Source organism: Vulpes vulpes, chromosome 2, assembly GCF_048418805.1.
Source record: "Vulpes vulpes isolate BD-2025 chromosome 2, VulVul3, whole genome shotgun sequence".
NCBI lineage: Eukaryota > Metazoa > Chordata > Mammalia > Carnivora > Canidae > Vulpes > Vulpes vulpes.
In genome coordinates this window covers 88183378-88196848 of record NC_132781.1, presented here as the reverse complement: position 1 = coordinate 88196848, position 13471 = coordinate 88183378, and the positions used below count along the sequence as shown (strand labels likewise).

General features: G+C 43.0%; 1 protein-coding gene across 7 annotated transcripts in view; it reads left to right on the top strand.

The window, feature by feature from the left end:
• The window catches only part of CCNY (cyclin Y), a 235079-nt gene that overhangs the window by 212367 nt on the left and 9241 nt on the right, over positions 1–13471 (top strand). For all 7 annotated transcript variants that reach the window (XM_026000812.2, XM_072749172.1, XM_072749173.1 and 4 more), the window contains one exon: positions 3362–3528. In XM_026000812.2, coding sequence (XP_025856597.1) covers positions 3362–3528 — 167 coding nt within the window. The remainder of the gene's footprint in view (positions 1–3361; positions 3529–13471) is intronic.

Here is a 13471-nt window from a genome sequence, read left to right as displayed (position 1 = left end):
TAGTGTAGTACCCCTGATGCATTCTGAGGAAGAGCTGGTATCTGAGATTAGCCATAAGAATCTAGGTTTTTAAGAGTTAAAAAATTGCTTTTTCATTAATAAAGCACTAAAAGCACTTTCTAAGCAAAAGAATTGTTATTCATCTGTTTACTCAGAAAACATTTGAGTGCCAACCACCCTCTCTCCTCATCTTGGAAAAGCCCCTATTTCAGTGGGAGAAGCAGACAAAAATCTGAGCCTTCTCTTCAAACTTCTCTGGGTGTTTATCATCCACCTGTTTACACACAGTTGGCTGGTGCAGACTGGCAAAAGAAGCCCTAAGGGAGCCTCTGCTGCTTTGGAGGGAGTGTGTAACTCTCCTCTGCTTGTGATTTAGGGATCAAGAGAACCATGGAAGGCTCTAGGAAGGAGCTGCTAGCTGATGATCTGACTTTTCTTTTTTATTTTTCTTTTTTAATAATTTATTTATTTGAGAGGGGCATGTAGAGGGACGGGGAGAGGATCTCAAGCAGACCCTGTGCTGAGCGCAGATCCGGATTTGGGACTTGATCTCACAACTCTGAGGTCATAACCTGAACTGAAACCATGAGTTAGATGCTTAAGTGACAGCCACATGGGCGCTTCTGGTCCTTTTCTTTCTCTCTCTTCTTTTTTTTTAAGATTTTAAAAATTTATTCATGAAAGACAGAGAGAAAGAGGCAGAGAACACAGGCAGAGGGAGAAGCAGGCTCCATGCAGGGAGCCCAATGTGGGACTTGATCCTGGGTCTTCAGGATCAGCGCTGGGCCGAAGGTGGCGCTAAACTGCCAAGCCACCCGGGTTGCCCTGGTCTGACTTTTCCAATGGACCTCGAGTTTTGCTTCCATTGAGGATAATTTCTTCCTCATTCCCTCCCTTCCTCTCTTTTTCCTCCCTCCTTGTTCTTCCTTTCTCCCCCTTCCCCTTTCTCTCCCTCCTAAGTACCTCACCCCTGTGGCCTCCCTGCCCCTCTCTACCCACATAGTCACTGGCTGAAGTGTTTTCACATCTTTATTTTTTTACTGTGAAAGAGACTACTTCAGTTTCCTTCTTATATGCCCTGTATGCTACTGTAAGCCTAATTCAGGCACTTACAAACACCTTGGTTTGCCTTGTAGCTTCCTCTCCAGAGTACTGCACATCTTAAGAGCAGAACATACCAGATTTTATTCCTCCCTCTCCTTGCTGCCCCTTTACCCTCTCTCCACATGTTAAAACAGGAGGGGCTCTTAAGGCTCCAGTCCTGACCCCTTCTTTTCTCTCTCCCTACACTGTTTCCCCAGGTCATGGGATCCATACCTAATCCTGTTTATGCGCCGAAGACACTCATTTCTATCTCAGTGCGGCTTTCTTCTGAGCTTCACAAGGGTGCGTGCCCTGCCCACATGGGTAGCGTCCTCTAGGATGTGTCAGGCATAAAGCGTCCACCTGTGACTGTCTTTCCCAGCCTCTTCCCTCCACCAGTGCTCCCCGTGTCAGAAGCATTGCCTATCCAGGGCACGAGCTGGAAGCCTCCAGACTCCTACAGCAGCCCACCTTCTTAGTTATTCAGATCGCTGGACTCTGAAGCTGATAGGACTATGAGTGTCTCCTGGCATGTCCCCAGTTTAGAAACCAATCTTCCTTAGCCTGACTGCTCCAGAGTCTCCTCTTTCCATCACTTGCGCTCCTTTCCAGCCCATTTTCCTCTATGCAGCCAGAGCAGTGAATGCCGCCCTCCTGTGAGTCCGGTGACTGGCACAGTGCCTGGCATGTAATGAGTACCCTGTATCTACACAGTAATTCATGAATTAAGTTCAGGTGTTTAACACCACTTCTCATTTATCTGTTCTCATCTTGTGGCCTCTGTGTTATATAATTATTAGTCTGCTTCTGGCATTATCCTATGTTATTTGGTCTCATTTTCCACCTTCAGCTGAAATTATTTCCATTTAAAAATGGTTTATCAAATAAAAACCACAGTGAGATATCTACTTCACACCCATTAGGATGACTATTATTAAAAAAGAAAACAGAAAAGAAAATAACAGGTATTGGCAAGAATATGAAAAAATTGGAACCCCTTTGTGTTGCCAATGGAAGTGTAAGTGACCAAAGTACTTTGGAAAAACAGTATGGTGGTTCCTCAAAGAATTATGCAGAATTATCATATGATCCAGCAGTTCTCCTTCTGGGTGCATACCCAAAAGAATTAAAAGCAGAAACTCAAACAGGTATTTGTACATCAGTGTTCATGGCAGCAACATTATTCATAATAACCAAAAGGAGGAAACAACTCAAATATCCATCGATGGAAAGATGGATAAACAAAATGTGGTATATGTATGTAATGGATTATCATTCAGCCTTAAAAAGGAAAGAAACTTTGACAGATGCTACAATCTTGGATGAACTTTGAGGACATGCTAAGTGAAAAAAAGCTAGAACAAAAAGACAAATTTTGAATGATTCCTAGAATAGTCACATTCATAGAGACGAAGTAGAATGGTTGTTGCCAAAGGCTGGGGGGGGAGGGGAACGGGGAATTGTTTAGTGGGTAGAGAGTTTAGTTCAGGATGATAAGGAAGCTCTGGGGATAGAGATACAGGTGGTGATTTTTCAACAGTGCACTTAAAATGGTTAACTGCTAAGTCTTTTATATGTTTTACCACAATAATAAAAAATAGGAGGGATCCCTGGGTGGCTCAGCAGTTTGGCGCCTGCCTTTGGCCCATGGTGCAATCCTAGAGTCCCGGGATCGAGTCCCGCGTCGGGCTCCCAACATGGAGCCTGCTTCTCCCTCCTCCTGTGTCTCTGCCTTTCTCTCTCTCTCTCTCTGCCTCTCTCTCTGTGTGTGTCTATCACAAATAAATAAATAAATCTGTAAAAAAAAAAAATAAGCAGGCATTCTTCTGTGTTTTTTTTTAAATAGGTTTATCAAGGCTGCATGTAAATCTACAATTGCCTCAAAATAAAAGGTTTACCAGATAGAAAAAAAAAATAAGCTTGTTCCTTTGACACCACTATTTGTTGAAATTTGTATTGTTGTATGTTGAGTCTGTATTGATATGGCAGTTGATAAAGTGAGAAATTAACCTGTGGTGCCTGGAATTTGTTCCTGCCTCAGAGCCTTTTACAATCCAGCTACCTCCACACTGTTCGAGGACAGAGTTCAAGGAGAGTGTGTCCACTCTCCATTTGACTAGCTGAGCCCTTTGACCTTTTAGAAATAGATATAATCAGATGATAAATCCCTGTTTAAAGGCTGGTAAAATGGAGTCAAGCAGCTTTCGAATCTATGTATGCTAGCATGTAGGACAAAACAACTCAAGTCTTTAGCCCTGGCATTTTCATGTCTTCCCAGGTATACCTTGAAAGACTTTTGACGTATGCAGAGATAGACATCTGTCCAGCCAATTGGAAGCGGATTGTTCTAGGGGCGATCCTGCTGGCCTCCAAGGTTTGGGATGACCAGGCTGTGTGGAATGTGGACTACTGCCAGATCCTGAAAGACATCACGGTGGAGGACATGTGAGTGTGTGTGTGTTGGGGTGGGGGAGTGGGGCACCGCTTGGGAAGGAACCACATCCCCCTCTGCATGGTCTGTATGGTAAAGAGGGAATGAATTTGCCTAAATGTCTCTTGTGAGTGGGCACAACAAGGACATAGTTGTGGAATATTACATGCAAAAATTTGCTCTGCTCTTCATTGTGGATCATGAACAGGTACTGGTTACACTTTGGATTTTGTGAAACTAGTTACTGAAACTATGTTATAGGCAAACATTCCTTTAATCACAAAGGTGTAGATTAATGCTGTCACCAGTCTGTGATGGTTTTTATTCTGGCTCTGTATCTTACTGCAGACTTGTAACAATGTCCCACACCCATCTTTTATGGGCAGCAGCATACCCCAAAAGCAAAAGAGCTAAACTATTATGTTTCTGTTTAGTTTCAGGGAGAATTTGCAAGTTCAGTTGCTTCAAATAAGCATTCTGTCCTTGGGGCCTCTCATGTGTTTCATTAGGGCTACGTGTACACCCCCAGCTTGTCTCCAAGCCCCAGCTCAGGGGAAGTGTCATAAGCTTCAGGGGTAAGGGGTGTCCACCCCCATAGCTCCCAGATGGTTCAGTCCTTATACTTAGGTGAGGATTGTTAACAGGAGACCTTCAGGCCTATTGTCTGGGATCTCTGGAGTCTAGGAATACAGGAAATAGGTTTAGGTTTAGGTTTAGAGCCTCTCAGAGGAGAAAGGAGCTATTTTAGAAAAGAATCAGGATTAAACTATTTACAATTCCTTACAGTTTTTAGGTACTTCTGACATTATTCTTGCTGAAATGTTCTAATACTGTTTGTTCAGCTTCCTTGAGGAAGCTTCAGGCTGGAAGAGGTTCCCAGTTGAGTCCCAGTCTGTCTCCATGTCCCTAGATGCAGTAATCCTGGGGATATGGGATCTTGACGGTGGCTGCACAGGCTGCTATTGGGAGGGGTGTCATGAGGGCACATTAGTTCTGGGTTCCTTACCAGCCTAAGACCCTCCTTCCTTGTCTCTGGTTACTGATTTGAATGGCACGCCATTTTTGTGGTGCCCCATGAAACACACTTGTTTGTGTTCTTAGGTCTTTTGTTGTAGAGCCTATTTCTACTGTAGCCCTATAAAACTCCTTCCTGTGTCTATAGCTCTTTATTATAAAAAGTAAGACAAGTGTAAATAAGTTTTTGATAGTAAGAAAAATTAGCGTCTTGATTATATTTCAAGGTGAAAACAGCTACTAAAATAATCTCATTCAGACCACAGAGGAGGGAGCAACGTGGTAAGAAGTGCTGACTTGTGTTCCTTTATTGGGGGTTACCCTGTCAGCTCCTTGATGTCATTTGACACAGTTATGTGCCTCAGGAATGACATCATGGTTGCTCTTTCTTGTGTCAATGATGGATGTTTGTATGTTGGGGAGGAAAATTTTCCCTTTTCCCCCTTTTAGGTTCCTTAGTCTAATAATTCAAATTGACATAAGACAAATAAACAAGAGAAAAACTAATTGTGGATGTATGGAAGACCCATAAAAATATGAAACTCAAAGGCACTCAGATGGGGGAGGCTTATATGCCATCCTGAACTAAGGCTTGGGATAGGAGCCTTTCCCCTCAAAGGGGAAGAAGGCAGCTCACAGGAAGATAAAAAAGAACAGAAGCTTGGTAATCAGATGTTTCCCCCTCCCCCCAATGCAGTTTTTCATTTTAGGTTGGTGAGCCTCACTCAGTATGGGTGGGTGAGCAGCCTGCCTTTCTCTCCTAGAGCAGAGGAGTGGGAAAGGAGCAGCCAACACGAGAACCTATGTATGTGATGTGCCCTCGGGCAAGTCAGTTTTAACAATGAGAAATGAAAGATATAGCTCTAGAAATCTGTTTCCTCATGCTGTTGTGTTTTTAGGCATACTTGGAGAAAACTGTTGTGTATTGTAAGGGAATATGTATGCCAGTGTGAAGCCCAGTGCCCCGCTGAGCACTGCAGCAGACACTCAGTGTGACAGGCCCAGTTGTGTTGAAGCTTAAGCCTCAGGGCCTCAGGATGTATCTGTATTTGGAGATAAGGTCGTTAAAGAGGTAACTAATTTAAAGCAGGGTCGTGAGGGTGGGCCCTAATCCAGCATGGCTGAGTCAGACAACAGAGGCGGAAGCATAGCCATGTGAGAACAGAGAGGCTGCAGAAGAAACCAACGGTGCTGGCACCTCCACCTTGGACTTCCAGCCTCCAGAACTGTGAGAAAGTAACTTTATGTTGTTTAAGCCCCCAGTCTGTGGTATTTTATTATGGCAGCCCTAGTAGACTGATTCAGATTTTGATAATGGCAAGTAAGATGCTGCTGTGATAATTACCTAAAGATGTGGAAGGGGCATTGAAACTGGGTGATGGGTAGAGGCTACAAGAGTTTTGAGGCACATATTAGAAAAACTTTAGATTACCTTGAAGAGAGGGTTTTAGAAATATGGTTGTGAAAGGTGATTCTGCTGAGGACTCAGAAGAGAGCTTTCATCTTAGAGATAGACATTCATTACCACAAACAGATGTTGCTAGAAATAGGGCTGTTAAAGGTGCTTCTGGAGTGAGGTATCAGAAATGAGGAACCAGCCATTGGACCCTGGACTAAGGCAATACTCGTTATACAGTGGCGAAGAACTTGGCCAAATTGTGTTCTACTGTTTTGTAAGGTAGGATATTCAAAAATGAACCTGAATGTTTAGTGGAGGAGATTTCTAAGCAGAATGTTAAAGATGCTGCCTGGTTTCTCCTTGCTGCTTATAATAAAATCTAAAGAGAGGGAAATTGAAGTAGGAATTGTTAAGCAAAAAGGGACCAGAGGTTGAAGATTTGGAAGATCTCAAATTTTCTAACCGCTGCCTATCCGTATTGCAAAAAATGAGAAAGCGTGTTCTGGAGAGAACAGTAAGGGTGTGACTGGACAGCGTTTGCTAAAGAGGTTACAAGTGTGGCCCGACGATCCAGCCAGTCATCCCAGCAAAAATGTTGCCAGTTTAAACTGAAAGGGACAGAGACAGGACAAAATGAAGGAAGGCTGTCAGACTTCTAGGATTCTACAGAAGAGCTGTCCTGCTGTCATATGTTATCCTTCAAAAGGGAAAATGACTGAAGGCAGTTTGGAAATTGGCAGGGCTGCCTTTGCCACCACAGACACAGCAGGTACAGGTCTGTGGGGACTGAGGCTTCCTTCTCCTTGACTAGGATGTGGAGCAACTGCCCATGGCTAAGGGGGCCCAGAGGCAGGGCCGCCATCTTAGGGCCGGATGATAGAGCATCAGCCAAAGATTATTCTCAAGACAAAATCTAATGCATTTGCCCTGCTAGATTTTGGATTTGCTTGAAACCCAAGACCCCTTTCTACTTTTAGATTTCTCCCTTTTGTAATGGGAATGTCTATGCCTGTGTGACCATGGTACTTTGGAAGCAGATAACTTCTCTGGTTTCATGGTTCACACCAGGAGAGGAATTTTGCCTCAGGATGAATCATACCTCTAGTCTCACATACCTGATTTCGATGAGATTTAGATGAGAGTTTTGGACTTGGAGTTGATGCTGGAATGGGTTTTTGGGCTGTTGGGATGGGGTGAATGTATTCTGCATGTGGGGTGGATGTGAATTTGGGGGGCTAGAAGATAGTGTCAGGGACTGAGTACCATCTCCCTCAAATGCATATTGTGAGGTCCTAATCTCTAGTACCTCAACATGTCACCATATTTGGAAATAAGGTGCTTAAAAGAAGTAATTAAGTCAAAATGAGGTCATTAGAATGGGCCTTAATTCAACATAATATGTCCTATAAGAAGAGATTAGGTAACGGGCAGCAGAGAGAAGGACAATCTTGTGGCATTTTGTTATAGCAGCCTTAGCAAACTCATACATCCAGTAAATTTTATTGAAAGAAGGAATGAGATCCAGTGTGTTCAAGAAGCCATTCAGGTGGTTGTATTGCTGAACCAAGCTTGTGGAGATAGGGGCTTTAAATTATTTTGTAGCATCTGTACAAAATCATAGGTTTACTGTTGGAATAAACATTGGAGTGCTTCAGTGAATATCATTCTCAGTGTGGAAAAACTGAGAGCCTTTCCCCTAAGATCAGGAACACAACAGGGATATCCACTTTCACCACTTTGTGAGGCTAGAAGTCTTAGAAGTCTTAGAAATAAAAGGCATTCAAATTGGCAAAAAAGAAGTCAAACTCACCCTCTTCACAAATGATGTGATACTGTACGTAGAAAACCCGAAAAACTCCACCCCCAGACTGCTAGAACTCATACAGCAATTCAGCAATGTGGCAGGATACAAAACCAATGCACAGAAATCAGCTGCATTTCTGTACACTAACAATGAGACTGAAGAAAGAGAAATTAAGGAGTCAATCCCATTTACAATTGCACCCAAAAGCATAAGATACCTCGGAATAAACCTAACCAAAGCGGTAAAGGATCTATACCCTAAAAACTATAGAACACTTCTGAGAGAAATTGAGGAAGACACAAAGAGATAGAAAAATATTCAATGCTCATGGATTGGCAGAATTAATATTGTGAAAATGTCTATGCTACTCAGGGCAATTTACACATTCAATGCAATCCCTATTGAAATACCATAGACTTTCTTCACAGAGTTGGAATAAGTAATCTTAAGATTTATATGGAATCAGAAAAGACCTTGAATAGCCAGGAGAATATTGGAAAAAGAAAACCAAAGCTGGGGCATCACAATGTCTGACTTTAAGCTGTATTACAAAGCTGTGATCGTCAAGACAGTGTGGTACTGGCACAAAAACACACATAGATCAATGGGACAGAATAGAGAATCCAGAAATGGGCCCTCAACTCGATGGTCAACTAATATTCGGCAAAGCAGGAAAGAATATCCACTGGAAAAAGGACAGTCTCTTCAATAAATGGTGGAGGCAAAACTGGACAGCCACGTGCAGAAGAATGAAACTGGACCATTCTCTTGTACCATACACAAAGATAAACTCAAAATGGATGAAAGATCTAAATGTGAGACAGGAATCCAACAAAATCCCAGAGGAGAACACAGGCAACACGCTTTTCAACTTGGCCACAGCAACTTCTTCCAAGATACATCTATGAAGGCAAGGGAAAGAAAATAAAAAATGAACTATGGGGACTTCATCAAGGTAAAAAGCTTCTGCACAGCAAAAGAAATAGTCAACAAAACTAAAAGACAACCTACAGAACGGGGAGAAGATATTTGCAAATGATGTATCAGATAAAGGGCTAGTTTCCAAGATCTATAAAGAACTTCTTAAACTCAACAGCAAAGAAACAAACAATCCAATCATGAAATGGGCAAAAGATGTGAATAGAAATTTCACCAAAGAAGACATAGACTTGGCCAACGAGCACATGAGAAAATGCTCTGCAGCACTTGCCATCAGGGAAATACAAATCAAAACCACAATGAGATACCACCTCACAGTGAGAATGGGGGAAGTTAACAAAGCAGGAAACACGAAATGTTGGAGAGGATGCGGAGAAAGGGGAACCCTCCTGCACTGTTGGTGGGAATGTGAACTGGTGCAGCCACTCTGGAAAACTGGGTGGAGGTTCCTCAAAGAGTTAAAACTAGACCTGCCCTACGACCCAGCAATTGCACTGCTGGGGATTTACCCCAAAGATACAGATGCAGTGAAACGGCAGGACCCCTGCACCCCGATGTTTCTAGCAGCAATGTCCACAATAGCCAAACTGTGGAAGGATCCTTGGTGTTCATCAAAGGATGAATGGATAAAGAAGACGTGGTATATATAATGGGATATTACCCCGCCACTAGAAACGATGAATACCCACCATTTGCTTCAATGTGGATGGAACTGGAGGGTATTATGCTGAGTGAAGTAAGTCAATTGGAGAAGGACAATCATATGGTTTCACTCATACATGGACTATAAAAAATAGTGGAGGGGAATAAAGGGGAAAGGGCAGAAAATGAGTGGGATAAATCAGAGAGGGTGACAAAACATGAGAGACTCCTAACTCTGAGAAATGAACAAGGGGTAGCAGAAGGAGAGGTGGGTGGGGGGATGGGGTGACTTGGGTGACAGGCACTGAGGGGGGCACTTGGCGGGATGAGCACTGGTGTTATACTATATGTTGGCAAATCGAACTCCAATTAAAGAATATACAAAAAAAAAAAAAAAGAAGAAGAAGAGCAGTCGTTCCCACATGTGAGTATGCATCCAATCACATGGAGGGCTTGCTAAGACACATATTGCTGAGCCCACCCCAGTCTCCAGTTCAGCAGGTCTGGGGTGGGCCAGAGAATGTGACTTTCTAACAATCTCCCATGGGATGCTAATGCTTCTGGCCCCAGCCCAAACTTCTAGAACCACTGACCTCCAGAGACTGGTCAGTAAAGGAGCCACACAGGTATTACGATCCATTTGGCCAACCCACTTATAGTTTGATGGAAATGAATGATGGGTAGCCAAAATAAATTTTAAAACTTCTATTTGGAGAACTTCCCCATGTCAATTATCTTTTAGATCAGGTTCATTTCTTGACAGTTAGTACCTAGAGGGAGAAAAGTTCTCAGCGATGATGGATCTACTTGTTGAGCACTGGTCCTAGGTCATGCATGGAGGTTTAGCATCACCTTCCCCATGAAACACCCTGTGCTCCCAAACACACTACATAGCCCTCTATCACACTCCACTGTAAGTGTCCCCTTCAATCAGTCTCCCCTACTCGTTTCCTCACAGCTGGAAACTGCAACACCTGGCCCCTATCACAGTACCTGACATACACTTAGTCGCTCAAGAATTATCCTGACTGAATGGAGAAGACCAGCTCAACTTGGCTGGAGAGATTGAGGAAGGGTTCTTATAGAAGTCAGAGATGAACTGAGTTTAGAACTGTAGAGCTCTGGTGGGGAGGAATGAGGGTTGGGGCAGGGTATTTCTGGCAGGATCCCTGTCACCATCTCCTGTGAGTGAGTCTGAAGGCTGATGAACCCTGTCCCAGGTGCCAGGCCTCACCTGGACCCCACCTCCACTGACCCTACTGAACATGGAGCCTCTTGGATCTGGCCCCACATGCAGGAACCTGAATATTTTGTAGCCTCAAACTAACATAGCACCATCCTATCCCCTCTGTGGACCTGAGTCTTGGTCTGCTTCTGGTGGGTCACTTCACCAAGTCATCAGACTCTGAGAGGACTCTGTCCTAATCTCATCCTGCTGTGAAAACGGGACAGGAGTGCGGAGGTGGCAGGGAAGGCAGGCCAGGATTTGAGCAAGAGGGAGTGGCTTTATTATTATTATTATTTTTTATAAATTTATTTTTTTATTGGTGTTCAATTTGCCAACATATAGCACCGGTGCTCATCCCATCAAGTGCCCACCTCAGTGCCCATCACCCAGTCACCCCCACCCCCTGCCCGCCTCCCCTTCCACCACCCCTAGTTCGTTTTCCAGAGTCATCATGTTCTGTCTCCCTTTCTGATATTTCCCACACATTTCTTCTCCCTTCCCCTTCTATTCCCTTTCACTATTATTTATATTCCCCAAATGAATGAGACCATATAATATTTGTCCTTCTCCGATTGACTTACTTCACTCAGCATAATACCCTCCAGTTCCATCCATGTGGAAGCAAATAGTGGGTATTTGTCGTTTCTAATGGCTGAGTAATATTCCATTGTATACATAGACCACATCTTCTTTATCCATTCATCTGTCTATGGACACCGAGGCTCCTTCCAGTTTGGCTATTGTGGACATTGCTTCTAGAAACATCCGGGTGCAGGGGTCCTGCCGTTTCATTGCATCTGTATCTTTGGGGTAAATCCCCAACAGTGCAATTGCTGGGTCGTAGGGCAGGTCTATTTTTAACTGTGAGGAACCTCCACACAGTTTTCCAGAGTGACTGCACCAGTTCACATTCCCACCAACAGTGTAAGAGGGTTCCCCTTTCTCCACATCCTCTCCAACATTTGTGGTTTCCTGCCTTGTTAATTTTCCCCATTCTCACTGGTATGAGGTGGTATCTCATTGTGGTTTTGATTTGTATTTCCCTGATGGCAAGTGATGCAGAGCATTTTCTCATGTGCTCGTTGGCCATGTCTGTGTCTTCTTTGGTGAAATTTCTATTCACATCTTTTGCCCATTTCATGACTGGATTGTTTCTTTGCTGTTGAGTTTAAGAAGTTCTTTATAGATCTTGGAAACTAGCCCTTTATCTGATACATCATTTGCAAATATCTTCTCCCCGTTCTGTAGGTTGTCTTTTAGTTTTGTTGACTGTTTCTTTTGCTGTGCAGAAGCTTTTTATCTTTATGAAGTCCCAATAGTTTATTTTTAAATTTTCTTTTCCTTGCCTTCATGGATGTATCTTGGAAGAAGTTACTGTGGCCAAGTTGAAATGGGTGTTGCCTGTGTTCTCCTCTGGGATTTTGTTGGATTCCTGTCTCACATTTAGATCTTTCATCCATTTTGAGTTTATCTTTGTGTATGAGAGAATGGTCCAGTTTCATTCTTCTGCATGTGGATGTCCAGTTTTGCCTGCACCATTTATTGAAGAGACTGTCCTTTTTCCAGTGGATAATCTTTCCTGCTTTGCCGAATATTAGTTGACCATAGAGTTGAGGGCCCATTTCTGGGTTCTCTCTTCTATTCCACTGATCTATGTGTCTGTTTTTGTGCCAGTACCACACTGTCTTAATGATCACAGCTTTGTAGTATAACTTAAAATCCAGCATTGTGATGCCCCAGCTTTGGTTTTCTTTTTCAGTATTCCCCTGGCTATTCGGGGTCTTTTCTGATTCTACACAAATTAAGATTACTTATTCCAATGCTGTGAAGAAAGTCCATGGTATTTCAATAGGGATTGCATTGAATGTGTAAATTGCCCTGAGTAGCATAGACATTTTCACAATATTTATTCTTCCAGTCCATGAGCGTGGAATGTTCTTCCATCTCTTTGTTTCTTCCTCAATTTCTTTCATAAGCGTTCTGTAGTTTTTAGGGTATAGATCCTTTACTGCTTTGGTTAGGTTTATTCCTAGGTATCTTATGCTTTTGGGTGCAATTGTAAATGGGATTGACTCCTTAATTTCTCTTTCTTCATTCTCATTGTTAGTGTATAGAAATGCCACTGATTTCTGTGCATTGATTTTGTATCCTGCCACACTGCTGAATTGCTGTCTGAGTTCTAGCAATCTTGGGGTGGAGTCTTTTGGGTTTTCTACATACAGCATCATATCATCTGCGAAGATGGAGAGTTTGACTTCTTTTTTTGCCAATTTGAATGCCTTTTATTTCTCTTTGTTGCCTGATTGCTGAGGCTAGGACTTCTAGTAGTATATTGAATAGCAGTGGTGAGAGTGGACATCCCTGTCATGTTCCTGATCTTAGGGGAAAGGCTCTCAGTTTTTCCCCATTGAGAATGATATTTGCTGTGGGCTTTTTGTAGATGGCTTTTAAGATGCTGAGGAACATTCCCTCTATCTCTACGCTCTGAAGAGTTTTGATCAGGAATGGATGCTGTGTTTTGTCAAATGCTTTCTCTGCATCTAATGAGAGGATCATATGGTTCTTGGTTTTTCTCTTGTTGATATGATCTATCACGTTGATTGCTTTATGAGTGTTGAACCAGCCTTGCATCCCGGGGATAAGTCCTACTCGGTCATGGTGAATAATCTTAATGTACTGTTGGATCCTGTTGGCTAGTATCTTGTTGAGAATTTTTGCATCTGTGTTCATCAGGGATATTGATCCAGAATTCTCCTTTAGGTGGGTCTTTGGTTTTGTAATTACGGTGATGCTAGCCTCATGAAAGGAGTTTGGAAGTACTCCATCTCTTTCTATCCTTAGGGGCAGCTTTAGTGGAATAGGTATGGTTTCTTCTTTAAACGTTTGATAGAATTCCCCTGGGAAGCCATCTGGCCCTGGACTTTTGTGTCT